The sequence below is a fragment of the Pelophylax lessonae genome, assembly GCF_965119305.1.
Source record: "Pelophylax lessonae genome assembly, chromosome: 2".
Classification (NCBI taxonomy): Eukaryota; Metazoa; Chordata; class Amphibia; order Anura; family Ranidae; genus Pelophylax; species Pelophylax lessonae.
In genome coordinates, this window is record NC_138769.1 from 217,140,628 (window position 1) to 217,154,426 (window position 13,799).

The window sequence follows — 13,799 nt, forward strand, 5'->3', positions numbered from 1 at the left end:
TGTGCAGTCATGTTGGAACAGGAAGGGGCCATCCCCAAACTGTTCCCACAAAGTTGGGAAGACATGGACGAGCGAGTTTGAGGTGGAGGAACTTGACTAGCCTGCAAAGACTCCAGACCTCCAACCCAATAGAACACCTTTGGGATGAATTAGAGCAGAGGCTGCAAGCCAGGCCTCCTCGTCCACATCAGTGTCTGACCTCAAAAATGCGCTTCTGGAAGAATAGTCAAACATTCCCATAGACACTCCAAAACTTTGTGGACAGCCTTCCCAGAAGAGTTGAAGCTGTTATAGCTGAAAAGGGTGGGCTAACTCAATATTTAACCCTACGAACTAAGACTGGGATGCCATTAAAGTTCATGTGTGTGTAAAGGCGAGAGTCCCAATACTTTTGGTAATATAGTGTATACCTGCAAGAGGGGCCAGCCTGAAGTTATCTAGCAGGACTTCATTTTCTGACTAAAGTTCCACTTTAAAGCGATAGTAAAGTCCCCATAAAAAATGTTAAAAAATGGTCCCCCCTGCAGATTTAAGTCATAATGTACTAGTATGCATCGCATACTAGTACATTATAAAGGCCTGCAAACAGAACCCTCCAGCACTGCGCTGTCACGACTCCCTCGGTGCTTCCATCTTCGCCTGGACTTCCTTCTGGGTTTTGTAAGCTTGGTCGCCTTAATGGCCCGGCCGTAGTGACATCACTACAGCGCATGTGTGCGGGAGTAACATCGCAGCGGCATACGAAGCGAGCTGTAAATGTGGTCTGAGTTGCACGAGCTCAGATCACATTACTGCTGACAAGAAAGGGGGAGATTTATGACAAAAGAGACCTCTAGGGTCTGAGCACTTGACCTCTTAGGCTGGCCATACACTATACAATTTTCTTATTCAATTTCCTTTAGATTTACCTTAAACTATGTAGTGCAAGGGCCTGCCTGACTGCATACAAATTGAAAGTGTTTAGGTTTGACCATATATTACATGGTTTTGGTAAATCTAAAGGAAAGTTGAACAAGAAAATTGTATAGTGTATGGCCAGCCTTAGTTTTAATAAGACCTCCCAGGCTGCATAGACACAACTGAATCAGTTTTGTATGATGAATCCCTTTATCTCTCATCCTGCAGTTTTGTTGTCTTTTTTGCTAGTTCCATTACAAGCTGTCTCACTCTCTGCAGTTCGAGAGATTAAAGGCTAATCTATAACTTCAACACAGTGATGTGTAGACCCAATCACTAAAATCTTGTATAAGCTTCTTCTTGTTAGTCTGATGTTTAGAATCTTTGTAAAACATCAGCTTTCATTGGAATAACTCTCATTGTTCCTGTCTTGTTTAGACACTTGCTGTTATTGGGTGACAACTGTCTTCCACCTGCACTCTTGTGTTGTCACTGTTGTCACACACACAAATAATAACTACACGCAGCCGTTTCCATGCACAGGCATGGTACACTGTTGTCGCCGTTAGGAAGCAGAACCAGAACAATGATGTTTAACAATGTTGGAGCGAGTCCGTTTAGGTAGGAAGTACAGTGCATCTGGAAAGTATTCACAGCGCTTCACTTTTTCCACATTTTGTTATGTTATAGCCTTATTCCAAAATTGATTAAATTCATTATTTTCCTCAAAATTTTACAAACCATACCCCATAATGACAATGTGAAAAAAGTGTGCTTGAAATCTTTGCAAATTTTTTAAAAATAAAAAATGAAAACAATCCCATGTACATAAGTATTTACAGCCCTTGCTTAATACTTTGATGAAACATCTTTGGCACCAATTACAGCCTCAAGTCTTTTTGAGTATGATGCTACAAGCTTGGCACACTTATTTTTGGGCAGTTTCTCCAATTCTTCTTTTGCAGGACCTCTTAAGCTCCATCAGGTTGGATAGGGAGCGTCGGTGCACAGCCATTTTCAGATCTCTCCAGAGATATTTAATCAGGTTCAAGTCTGGGCTCTGGCTGGGCCACTCACAGACATTCACAGAGTTGTCCAGTAGCCACTCCTTTGTTATCTTGGCTGTGTGCTTAAGGTTGTTGTCCTGTTGGAAGATGAACCTTCACCCCAGTCTGAGGTCCAGAGTGCTCTGAAGCAGATTTTCATCAATGATGTCTCTGTACATTGCTGCATTAATCTTTCTCTTGATCCTGACTAGTCTCCCAGCTCCTACCCCTGAAAAATATCCCCACAGCATGATGCTGCCACCACCATTCTTCACTGTAAGGATGGTATTAGCCAGGTGATGAGCGGTGCCTGGTTTCCTCCAGACATGACGCTTGCCATACAGGCCAAAGAGTTCAATATTTGTTTCATCAAACCAGAGAATTTTGTTTCCCATGGTCTGAAAGTCCTTCAGGTGCCTTTTGGCTCGATCTAATCCTGTCTCAGAGGTCTACAGACAATTCCTTGGACTTCATGGCTTGGTTTGTGCTCTGACATGCACTGTTAACTGCGGGACCTAATGTAGACAGGTGTGTGCCTTTGCAAATCCTGCCCAATCAACTGAATTTACCACAGGTTGATTCCAATCAAGTTGTAGAAACATCTCAAGGATAATCAGTGGAAACAGGATTTTGAGTGTCACGGCAAAGGCTGTGAATACTTATGTACATGTGACTTTTTTTTTTTTTTTTTTATATATTTAATAAATGTGTAAAAGTTTCAAACAAACTTCTTTAACTTTATCATTATGGGGTATTGTTTGTAGAATTTTGAGGCAAATTAATAAATTTAATCCATTAAAAAGCTGTAACAAAACAAAATGTACAATGTACAAAACTATACAATGCCTTGGAGTGTTTGTCCTAGGTATTTGGCTGCATTAATTCTGTTGTTTCATATTTTTATATTTTTTTTCTGTTTTGTTGTTCAGATATTGTATGTTAAGAAAAGGAAAAAGATTTAATAAAAAAAAAAAAAAAACTTTCCAGATGCACTGTAGCTGAAAGAGGCCAGTGGAGATCAGCAGCACTAATGCAACAGCGATTGAAAGTAAAAAACAGTATTTTATGAAAAGCAGGCATGACAGTTTTTTGACACACAGGGCTTGGTTTGTTAAATAGACTGTTCACTCTGCAAGGGAAAATGCACTTGGCAAAGGAGCTTAGTGAATAATGCGAATTATGTGCAAGCGAAAATGCTTTTTTTTTTCTCATTGCATGTAATCTAATAGTGTATTCTGTGATTTTTTTTTTTTGAAAAGTGAAACTTCACCACATTCACTAAGCTCTCGGGTGAAACACAACTTCCCTTGCACAGAGAAACAGCCTGTTTGCCTCATTAAACCAACCCCATAGTGCTTTAGCAAACTAAATGTCATCAAGTTAGGGTTTGAAACCACTTACAGGCTGACTGCCAGTGCCATGAGATTGTGTAGTTTAGCCCATCTTTTCCATTTTTTTTTTTTCTAAGGCTTCTTTTTTAAACACTTAGGCCACTTTCACACAGGCGGACCGTTCAGATCCACCTGTCAGTTTTTTTGGCGGATCTGAACGGTCCCCCCATGCATCTCTATGGGGCATCGGATGTCAGCGGAGACATGTTCGCTGACATCCGATCCGACTCGATCCGTCAAATCTGGACAGATGGAAACCCTATTTTCCATCCGTCCAGCTGATCGGATCAGATAGGATCGGATGAGAACGGACCGACGGTCCGTTCCCATCCGATTCCCCCATAGAGATGTATGGGGCTCTGACAGCTGTGTCTCCGCATACAGTGCGGAGAACAACTGTCATCCTCCTGCTCAGCGGGGATCGGCGGATCGATCCCCGCTGAGAAAAACGGAGTCCGTCCGACGGACTATATGTGTGAAAGAGCCCTTAGGGATTTTTCATTTGGGTTTTAAGGCTAGCAGGGTGGGGCATAGTTTCTTCTTAATGCACAATCTGCTTTATTTTCTTTACCGAGCTGTATAGATGAGAACATTAAGGCCTCTTTCACACGGTCCGCCTCCGTAGGCGGATCCGTGTTGCTCAGCGGGGATCGATCCGCGATCCCCACTGAGCCGGCGGATGACAGCTCCGTCTCCGCTCGCAGAGCGGAGAGGGAGGTGTCACAGCCCCCGCTGCCCTCTATGGGGGATCGGATGAGAGCGGACCACCTGTCCGTTCTCATCCGATCCGATCACTGAACGGATGGAAAAATAGGGTTTCCATCCGTCCAGATTTCACGGACAGGATCGGATACGGATGGCAGCGGGTGTCAGTGGAGGTGTCTCCGCTGACATCCGCTCCCCCATAGAGCTGCATGGAGGATCCGATCAGATCCGTCTAAAAAACTGACAGGCGGATCTGATCGGATCGCCCGTGTGAAAGAGCCCTTACAGGTTTTTTCACTCTTAAAGTGATACTAAACACACACTGTTTAATTTACATTACAGAACAATCCCTTCTCTTTCTGTATATGGATGATGGCTCTGTAATTATTTTAATAAAAAAAAATCAAAGTACCTTCTTTCCTAATGGATATACAGCTGTCGCATAGCTCAGATCTTTCTCAGCCTGTATATAGGGAAACAGTGGCAGGAGGAGCATCTAGTCCTCTGCTGCTGGTCATATGTTGGAAAAAAAAAATAGCTTTTGGGATATGGAGTAAAAAAAAAAAAAAAATATATATCATTAATAAACTGTTTAAAAACTGTCATACAATTATTAGTAAAAACAATTATTAGTAATAAACTGTTTTAAATTGTCATGCTAATATTGATTTGAAATCACATTTTTATTATTTTTTGGTAATAACATGGTGTGGGTGGTATTCTAATAGTTAGAGTCTGTGTCACACCCCTCCAGCCTGAGTCTTAGAATAACAGGGAGGTAAAGCCTCAATCAATCTACATGTAATATCCCACCCCCATTGTGTTTAGCTGGTTAGTGGGCATGGAGGATGAGGGAGGGAGTGGGCTGTCATTTACCACTGTGTATACGCCCACATGTGTGACTCTATAGTCACATGGGCTGCTCAGGGAATGCTCGGCATAGAAACCCACTGAAAACTGAGCATGGTGCACTAGCTGTCTACATTGCTCTGCAAAATCCCTAACTGTAGTGGGGACATGGACAGGAGGGGGAGACAGAAAACAGCAGGATTAACCAGGGTTTTTGCAGAATAGAGAAAACAAATCTTATAGTGACTGAGTGAGTATAAACCGCATGTAATACAGCATTTATTGATAGTTTTTAATGACACTTTAAGACTAGAGTGTTTGTTTTTATCTCTTTTTAGTAATTGAATCATATAGTTTTACAAAGCTAAAACTTAATTTTGATTTCGGCAGAATTTTTTTTTTTATAATATATTATTTTTATCTTTTCAGAAAAGATTTTCTCTGATCTGATCCCTAAGTGTGAAAAGTGTAACAGTTTGGTCAAACCTGGTAAGTTGTAAATGGTCGCAAAAGCTGGCCATACACTGATTAAAATTTGGCCAATCCAGTGGGGCCTCCCCCATATTTCGATCAGGTTGGGACCATCCACTCTCGGCAGAAGTCGATTATTTAGTTGACTTCTGTTGAAGGAACATGATGGAAAATGTTCTGAAGATCAGCAACTGCGCCTACAAGCTGTAAGCAAAGCGATGTACCCATATGTCGCTGCCTATATCCGGGTTTAGGGTGCATGCATGTGCGACCCCCGCTGTAATTGTACACAGCAGGAGCCGGTGAGCAAGTCCCGGGCAATGATTTACGGCCGGGACCTGCTAATCGACTGTGTGCAGTCACAGCCCAGAGCTCTGTTTTGTTAAAAAACACAGAGCTCTGTACAGAGGGAGCAATATGTCAGTTTCTCATCCCTGCAAAACAGGGATGAGAAACTGAGCGATCTAGTAGTAAAAGCAGCACACTTTACACATAGTTAGACACACATTTAATCCCTTGATCGCCCTAGATATTAACCCCTTTTCAGCCAGTGTCATTAGTACAGTGACAGTGTATAGTATTATCACTGATCACTGTATTAATGTCACTGGTGATGTTACATAGTTACATAGTTGTTGAGATGGAATAAAGACAATAGTCCATCCAGTTCAACCTGTGTAGGTGTGTGTGGCTGTAATCATCTCACATAGCCCTTAATGTCCTGATCCTTGAGTCAGGACTCTAAGAGTCTTTTGAAAGCCACCATACTTTCTGCAGAAACCACCTCTTGTGGTAGAGAATTCCACAATCTTGTAGCCCTAACCGTAAAGAACCCTCCTCGTTGCCTGAGGTTAAAACAATTCTCCTCTAATCGCATTGTATGCCCTCGAGTCCTCATGCAATCCCTTCGACTGAACAGCTTTTTTTCTAAGCTGAGATCCCCATTGAGATATTTATAAATTGCTATCATGTCCCCCCTCAGGCGTCTCTTCTCCAGGGAGAATAAATAGAGCGATTGCAGACGCTCTTCATAGTTAAGGTCCTCCAATCCCCTAATCAGTTTAGTTGCCCTTCTCTGGACTCTCTCCAGCTCCAACACATCCCTCCTGAGGACTGGCGACCAGAACTGGACGGAATACTCCAGATGTGGTCGGACCAGAGTTTTATAAAGTGGAAGGATTATAGTCTTATCTCTGGAATACATCCCTTTCTTTATGCATGCTAATATTCTGCTGGCTTTGGCAGCTGCCGCTTGACATTGCATGCTGTTGCCTAGTCTATCATCAACCAAGACTCCCAGATCTTTCTCCATTTTTGATTCCCCCAAGGGTTCCCCCCCTAACGTGTATTGTGTTTTTATGTTTCTAGTCCCCAAGTGCAAAACCTTACACTTCTCCACGTTAAACCTCATTTGCCATGTCGTTGCCCACTCTGTAATTTTGTCCAGGTCATTCTGTAGGATATCTACTTCATGCTGTGTAGTTATTGCCCTGGCCAATTTTGTGTCATCTGCAAAAATTGATATAGAGCTACTGATCCCGTCCTCAATGCTGTTTATGAATAAATTGAACAAGGTTGGTCCAAGGACTGAGCCCTGGCGGACCCCACTTACTACCTCAGACCAGTCTGAGTATGCGCTGTTTATTACCACCCTTTGGACACGCCCTTTTAGCCAGTTCCGTATCCAAGAGCAAACCCTGCTGTCGATACCTTCCGACCTTATTTTATAAATTAAGCGCTTGTGGGGAACTGTATCAAATGCCTTAGCGAAATCCAAGTACACCACATCCACTGGTCTGCCCCTATCTAGCTCACAGCTCACCTCCTTGTAGAATGTTAAGAGATTGGTTTGACAAGAACGCCCATTTGTAAACCCGTGCTGATTACTGCTGATGATGTTGTTGTCTTTAGCAAACTCTACGATATAGTCCCTTATCATCCCCTCCAGAAGTTTACATACTATCGATGTCAAACTGTTAATGGCAGTTATCCAGCGCCCCTCAGCGTAGTTAGTGTCAGATTGCCCGCTGCACTATCGCAGTGTTAAATGCTATAGCAAATTTAAATAAACTAACAAATTGAAGGCAAACTCCAGCTAACACTTTATAATCAGTTACAGCAAACAGTGTTTTCTATTACGATAAAAGCTTTACATGAATAAATAAAAGCTAATCATTCAAACACTCCTGCCAACGTTAAATGATTTGTACCGTCCCTGTAACTGATACATCTGGGAGAGAGCTTGGTCTGTTGAAAAAAACAGACTTACTGACTGGATCACCAGGTGAAAATAAAGGAAAGAAAGTCTAAAAAAGAAAATTAATGCAGCCATCACATCTAACAGTCAGTACGCTGCAATATATAATAAACTTTTGCTTTTGTGTTTAATACCGCTTTGATATAATAAATTCACTGCTTAATGGGAAGTTTTATGTTTCAGATATTGTATTTTTTGGGGAAAGTCTGCCATCCCGCTTCTTTTCAGCGTTAAAATCTGTAAGTAGATAGTGTTTGTTTCATTTTTTTGTTTAATTATTCCTAACAAATTGCTAAAACCATTTCTTTGTTTCTTACATATCACTCTTTAATAAATTAAAACCGCATTCGATTTTAAAACGAGAATCTTCTAAAATCAATCAATGAAACCAAGATAAAACATTTACTTACTTTACAAAGAAAAACGAGTGCAGGACTTTGGCACCGTCTCATGCCTTGCTTTTAATGGGCCTGTGCTCTACTGCTTTATGTTGAATGACAGCACCACTAACATAGAGCAGAATGGGAGAAGATCCTAATTTATTTTGCGAGCAATGTGTTTGGATTTACCCAGTTAGGATACATTGAGAAGAGCTGACCACAAACGAGTTTTGTTATTATTTTCGTCTTCATTTTCCTGTCAGAGAAAGAGAACCCATTACTTTTTTATTAGTACAGTGGGTACGGAAAGTATTCAGACCCCCTTAAATTTTTCACTCTTTGTTATATTGCAGCCATTTGCTAAAATAATTTAAGTTCATTCTTCTTCCTCATGAATGTACACATAGCACCCCATACTGACAGAAAAACACAGAATTGTTGACATTGTTGCAGATTTATTAAAAAAGAAAAACTGAAATATCACATGGTCCTAAGTATTCAGACCCTTTGCTCAGTATTTAGTAGAAGCCCCCTTTTGGTCTAATACAGCCAGGAGTCTTTTTGGGAAAGATGCAACAAGTCTTTCACACCTGGATTTGGGGATCCTCTGCCATTCCTCCTTGCAGATCCTCTCCAGTTCTGTCAGGTTGGATGGTAAATGTTGGTGGACAGCCATTTTTAGGTCTCTCCAGAGATGCTCAATTGGGTTTAAGTCAGGGCTCTGGCTGGGCCATTCAAGAACAGTCACGGAGTTGTTGTGAAGCCACTCCTTCGTTATTTTAGCTGTGTGCTTAGGGTCATTGTCTTGTTGGAAGGTAAACCTTCGGCCCAGTCTGAGGTCCAGAGCACTCTGGAGAAGGTCTTTGTCCAGGATATCCCTGTACTTGGCCGCATTCATCTTTCCCTCGATTGCAACCAGTCGTCCTGTCCCTGCAGCTGAAAAACACCCCCACAGCATGATGCTGCCACCACCATGCTTCACTGTTGGGACTGTATTGGACAGGTGATGAGCAGTGCCTGGTTTTCTTCACACATACCGCTTAGAATTAAGGCCAAAAAGTTCTATTTTGGTCTCATCAGACCAGAGAATCTTATTTCTCACCATCTTGGAGTCCTTCAGGTGTTTTTTTAGCAAACTCCATGCGGGCTTTCATGTGTCTTACACTGAGGAGAGGCTTCCATCGGGCCACTCTGTCATAAAGCCCCGACTGGTGGAGGGCTGCAGTGATGGTTGACTTTCTACAACTTTTTCCCATCTCCTGACTGCATCTCTGGAGCTCAGCCACAGTGATCTTTGGGTTCTTCTTTACCTCTCTCACCAAGGCTCTTCTCCCCCGATAGCTCAGTTTGGCCGGACGGCCAGCTCTAGGAAGGGTTCTGGTCGTCCCAAATGTCTTCCATTTGAGGATTATGGAGGCCACTGTGCTCTTAGGAACCTTAAGTGCTGCAGAAATCTTTTTGTAACCTTGGCCAGATCTGTGCCTTGCCACAATTCTGTCTCTGAGCTCTTCAGGCAGTTCCTTTGACCTCATGATTCTCATTTGCTCTGACATGCATTGTGATCTGGAAGGTCTTATATAGACAGGTGTGTGGCTTTCCTAATCAAGGCCAATCAGTATAATCAAACACAGCTGGACTCAAATGAAGGTGTAGAACCATCTCAAGGATGATCAGAAGAAATGGAATGCACCTGAGTTAAATATATGAGTGTCACAGCAAAGGGTCTGAATACTTAGGACCATGTGATATTTCAGTTTTTCTTTTTTAATAAATCTGCAACAATGTCAACTATTCTGTGTTTTTCTGTCAGTATGGGGTGCTATGTGTACATTCATGAGGAAGAAGAATGAACTTAAATGATTTTAGCAAATGGCTGCAATATAACAGAGTGAAAAATTTAAGGGGGTCTGAATACTTTCCGTACCCACTGTACATTTATGCTGGCCATACACTAGCCGAAAAATCATTTGAAAATCTGTCATTTGTTCCATTAGTTCGTTTTTCATCCAGTTGATGGGCACAAATAGAAAATCTTTTTTAACTTTTCAGAGCTGAAAAATCGAAGGAACAGTTTGGAAAATTCCACCAAACGAACGATAAATAGAAAGTGTAATGTGTTTCTTGCTTGAACTGTTTGCACTAGGCATATGTGACAAAACAAACATAGAAACATAGAAACATAGAAACATAGAATGTGTCGGCAGATAAGAACCATTTGGCCCATCTAGTCTGCCCAATATATCTGAATCTGAATCCTATGAATAGTCCCTGGCCCTATCTTATATGAAGGATAGCCTTATGCCTATCCCATGCATGCTTAAACTCCTTCACTGTATTTGCAGCTACCACTTCTGCAGGAAGGTTATTCCATGCATCCACTACTCTCTCAGTAAAGTAATACTTCCTCATATTACTTTTAAACCTTTGCCCCTCTAATTTAAAACTGTGTCCTCTTGTGGTAGTTTTTCTTCTTTTAAATATGCTCTCCTCCTTTACCGAGTTGATTCCCTTTATGTATTTAAAAGTTTCTATCATATCCCCTCTGTCTCTTCTTTCTTCCAAGCTATACATGTTAAGGTCCTTTAACCTTTCCTGGTAAGTTTTTTCCTGCAATCCATGTACTAGTTTAGTAGCTCTTCTCTGAACTCTCTCTAGAGTATCTATATCCTTCTGGAGATATGGCCTCCAGTACTGCGCACAATACTCCAAGTGAGGTCTCACCAGTGTTCTGTACAGCGGCATAAGCACTTCTCTCTTTCTACTGCTTATACCTCTCCCTATACATCCAAGCATTCTGCTGGCATTTCGTGCTGCTCTATTACATTGTCTTCCCACCTTTAAGTCTTCTGAAATAATTACTCCTAAATCCCTTTCCTCAGATACTGAGGTCAGGACTGTGTCAAATATTCTATATTCTGCCCTTGGGTTTTTACGCCCCAGGTGCATTATCTTGCACTTATCCACATTAAATTTCAGTTGCCAGAGTTCTGACCATTCTTCTAGTTTTCCTAAATCCTTTTCCATTTGGCGTTTCCCTCCAGGAACATCAACCCTGTTACATATCTTTGTGTCATCAGCAAAAAGACAAACCTTACCATCGAGGCCTTTTGCAATATCACTTATGAAGATATTAAACAAAATTGGTCCCAGTACAGATCCCTGAGGTACCCCACTGGTAACATGACCTTGTTCTGAATGTTCTCCATTGACTACAACCCTCTGTTGTCTGTCACTCAGCCACTGCCTAATCCACTCAACAATATGGGAGTCCATGCTCAATGACTGCAGTTTATTGATAAGTCTTCTATGTGGGACAGTGTCAAAAGCCTTACTAAAATCTAGATATGCAATGTCTACTGCACCTCCACCGTCTATTATTTTAGTCACCCAGTCAAAAAAATCTATAAGATTTGTTTGACATGATCTCCCTGAAGTAAACCCATGTTGTTTTTCATCTTGCAATCCATGGGATTTAAGATGTTCCACAATCCTATCCTTTAATAGGGTTTCCATTAATTTGCCTACTATTGATGTCAGACTCACAGGTCTATAGTTGCTCGATTCCTCCCTACTACCTTTCTTGTGAATGGGCACGACATTTGCCAATTTCCAATCTTCCGGGACGACTCCTGTTACTAATGATTGGTTAAATAAATCTGTTATTGGTTTTGCCAGCTCACCACTAAGCTCTTTTAATAATTTTGGGTGTATCTCATCAGGACCCTGTGACTTATTTGTCTTCACTTTAGACAGCAATCTTAGAACGTCTTCCTCTGTAAAGACACATGCATCAAATGATTCATTAGTCATCCTTTGAAGTGGAGGTCCTTCTCCTTTTTCTTCTGTAAAAACTGAACAGAAGTATTCATTAAGGCAGTCGGCTAGCCCTTTATTCTCTTCTACATACCTTCCGTCCTTTGTTTTTAATTTAGTTATTCCTTGTTTTAATTTCCTTTTTTCATTTATATATCTGAAGAATGTCTTATCCCCCTTTTTCATAGACTGAGCTAGTTTTTCTTCTGCCTGCGCTTTAGAAGTTCTTATAACTTGCTTGGCCTCTTTCTGCCTAATCTTGTAGATTTCCTTATCTTCATTGCTCTGGGTTTTTTTATAATTACAAAATGCTAGCTTTTTATTTTTAATGATTTGGGCCACTTCTGCTGAGTACCACAGTGGTCTCTTCCTTTTTTTGCTTTTACTGACAAGTCTAATGCAATTTTCTGTTGCCTTCAATAATGCACCTTTTAAGTAGTCCCATTTCTCCTGGACTCCATGTAATCCGTTCCAGTCTGATAAGGACTCATTTATGACTAATTTCATTTTTGAAAAGTCTGTTTTTCTAAAATCTAAAACTTTTGTTTTTGTGTGGTGTGACTCTTTCACAGTTCTTATATTAAACCACACTGACTGGTGATCACTGGATCCCAAGGTTTCGCCTACAATGACATCATATACCGAATCACCATTTGTGAATACCAGATCCAAAATGGCCTCCCTCCGGGTTGGCTCCTCAACCACTTGTTGCAGAGACAACCCCAGTAGGGAATTTAGAATATCTGTACTCCTGGTAGAACTTGCTATTTTGGTTTTCCAGTTTATATCTGGAAGATTGAAATCTCCCATAATGATGACTTCTCCTTTCATTGTCATTTTAGCTATTTCTTCAACTAGTAGATCATCTAGTTCTTTGACTTGACCAGGTGGTCTATATATCACACCTACACGAGTTACTGCATGATTAGCAAACTGCAACGTAACCCAAACTGACTCTATGTTGGCTTCACCAACTTGTATTAGGTTAGATTTAATGCTATCTTTCACATACAGGGCCACTCCTCCTCCTTTCTTGCCTTCTCTGTCTCTTCTGTATAAAGAGTACCCTGGTATGGTTATGTCCCAGTCATTTCTTTCATTAAACCATGTCTCCGTAACAGCCACTAAATCTACATTCTCAGATGCCATAATTGACCCAAGTTCATTGATTTTTTTACCTAAACTGCGAGCATTTGTAGACAGGACTCTGAGCTTATCATTTCTTAACCTCTGTGCTTCTGACCTGTTCTGGCATTGTTTCGGGGGGCAATTGGACTCTTGTAATTCCACTCTTTTGCCCCCCCTTCCTAGTTTAAATACTCTTTCGCAAATTCTTGGAGTTGTTCACTAAGTACATTTGTTCCTTTGAGAGAAAGATGCAAACCATCTTTTTTGTACAGTTCCTTTCTATTCCAAGTAGAGCTATCATGAGAAACAAAGCCAAATCCTTGCTCTTGACACCATTTACTAAGCCATATGTTGAACTCGTTTATGCGCCTCTGCCTATCATTCTGAACATTATGCACAGGCAGAACTTCAGAAAATGAAATGGTGGATGCAAAATCCTGTACGTCATTTCCAAGTGTGATAAAAGATTTTTTCACCTCTGACACTTCATCGCAAGCCAGGTCATTTGTCCCTAGATGGACAAGAACATCCACGTCCCCTTCCTGCTTTGCTTGCTTAACAATATTAATAATACGTCTTCTATCTCGTCTAGCAGTAGCACCAGGGAGACATCTCACAAAACCATTTTCTTTAAGCTCCACACTTCTTATGATTGAATCACCCAGCAACAGCTGCTTCCTTTGAGACTTCACTTTATCTTTTTTGTCCTTGGCTGCAGTCTTGCATACATTAGACATAGGAGTCGATCTTTTCTCACCCACTGTGCTTGAGTCCATATCCCTGTTTTCCTTACATTCTGAGAGTGCTGCAAATGAATTTTGGAGAACCACCGACTGTGGGACATGTCTTCTATCCACCCCTC

The 13,799-nt window shown here is 41.2% G+C and overlaps 1 protein-coding gene across 1 annotated transcript in view; it reads left to right on the plus strand.

Moving 5' to 3' along the window:
* SIRT2 (sirtuin 2) overlaps nucleotides 1-13,799 on the plus strand; it is a 77,264-nt gene that overhangs the window by 37,667 nt on the left and 25,798 nt on the right. Inside the window, exons 10-11 of the mRNA XM_082246874.1 lie at nucleotides 5,318-5,377; nucleotides 7,800-7,855. Of these exons, the coding sequence (XP_082103000.1) occupies nucleotides 5,318-5,377; nucleotides 7,800-7,855 (116 nt within the window). The remainder of the gene's footprint in view (nucleotides 1-5,317; nucleotides 5,378-7,799; nucleotides 7,856-13,799) is intronic.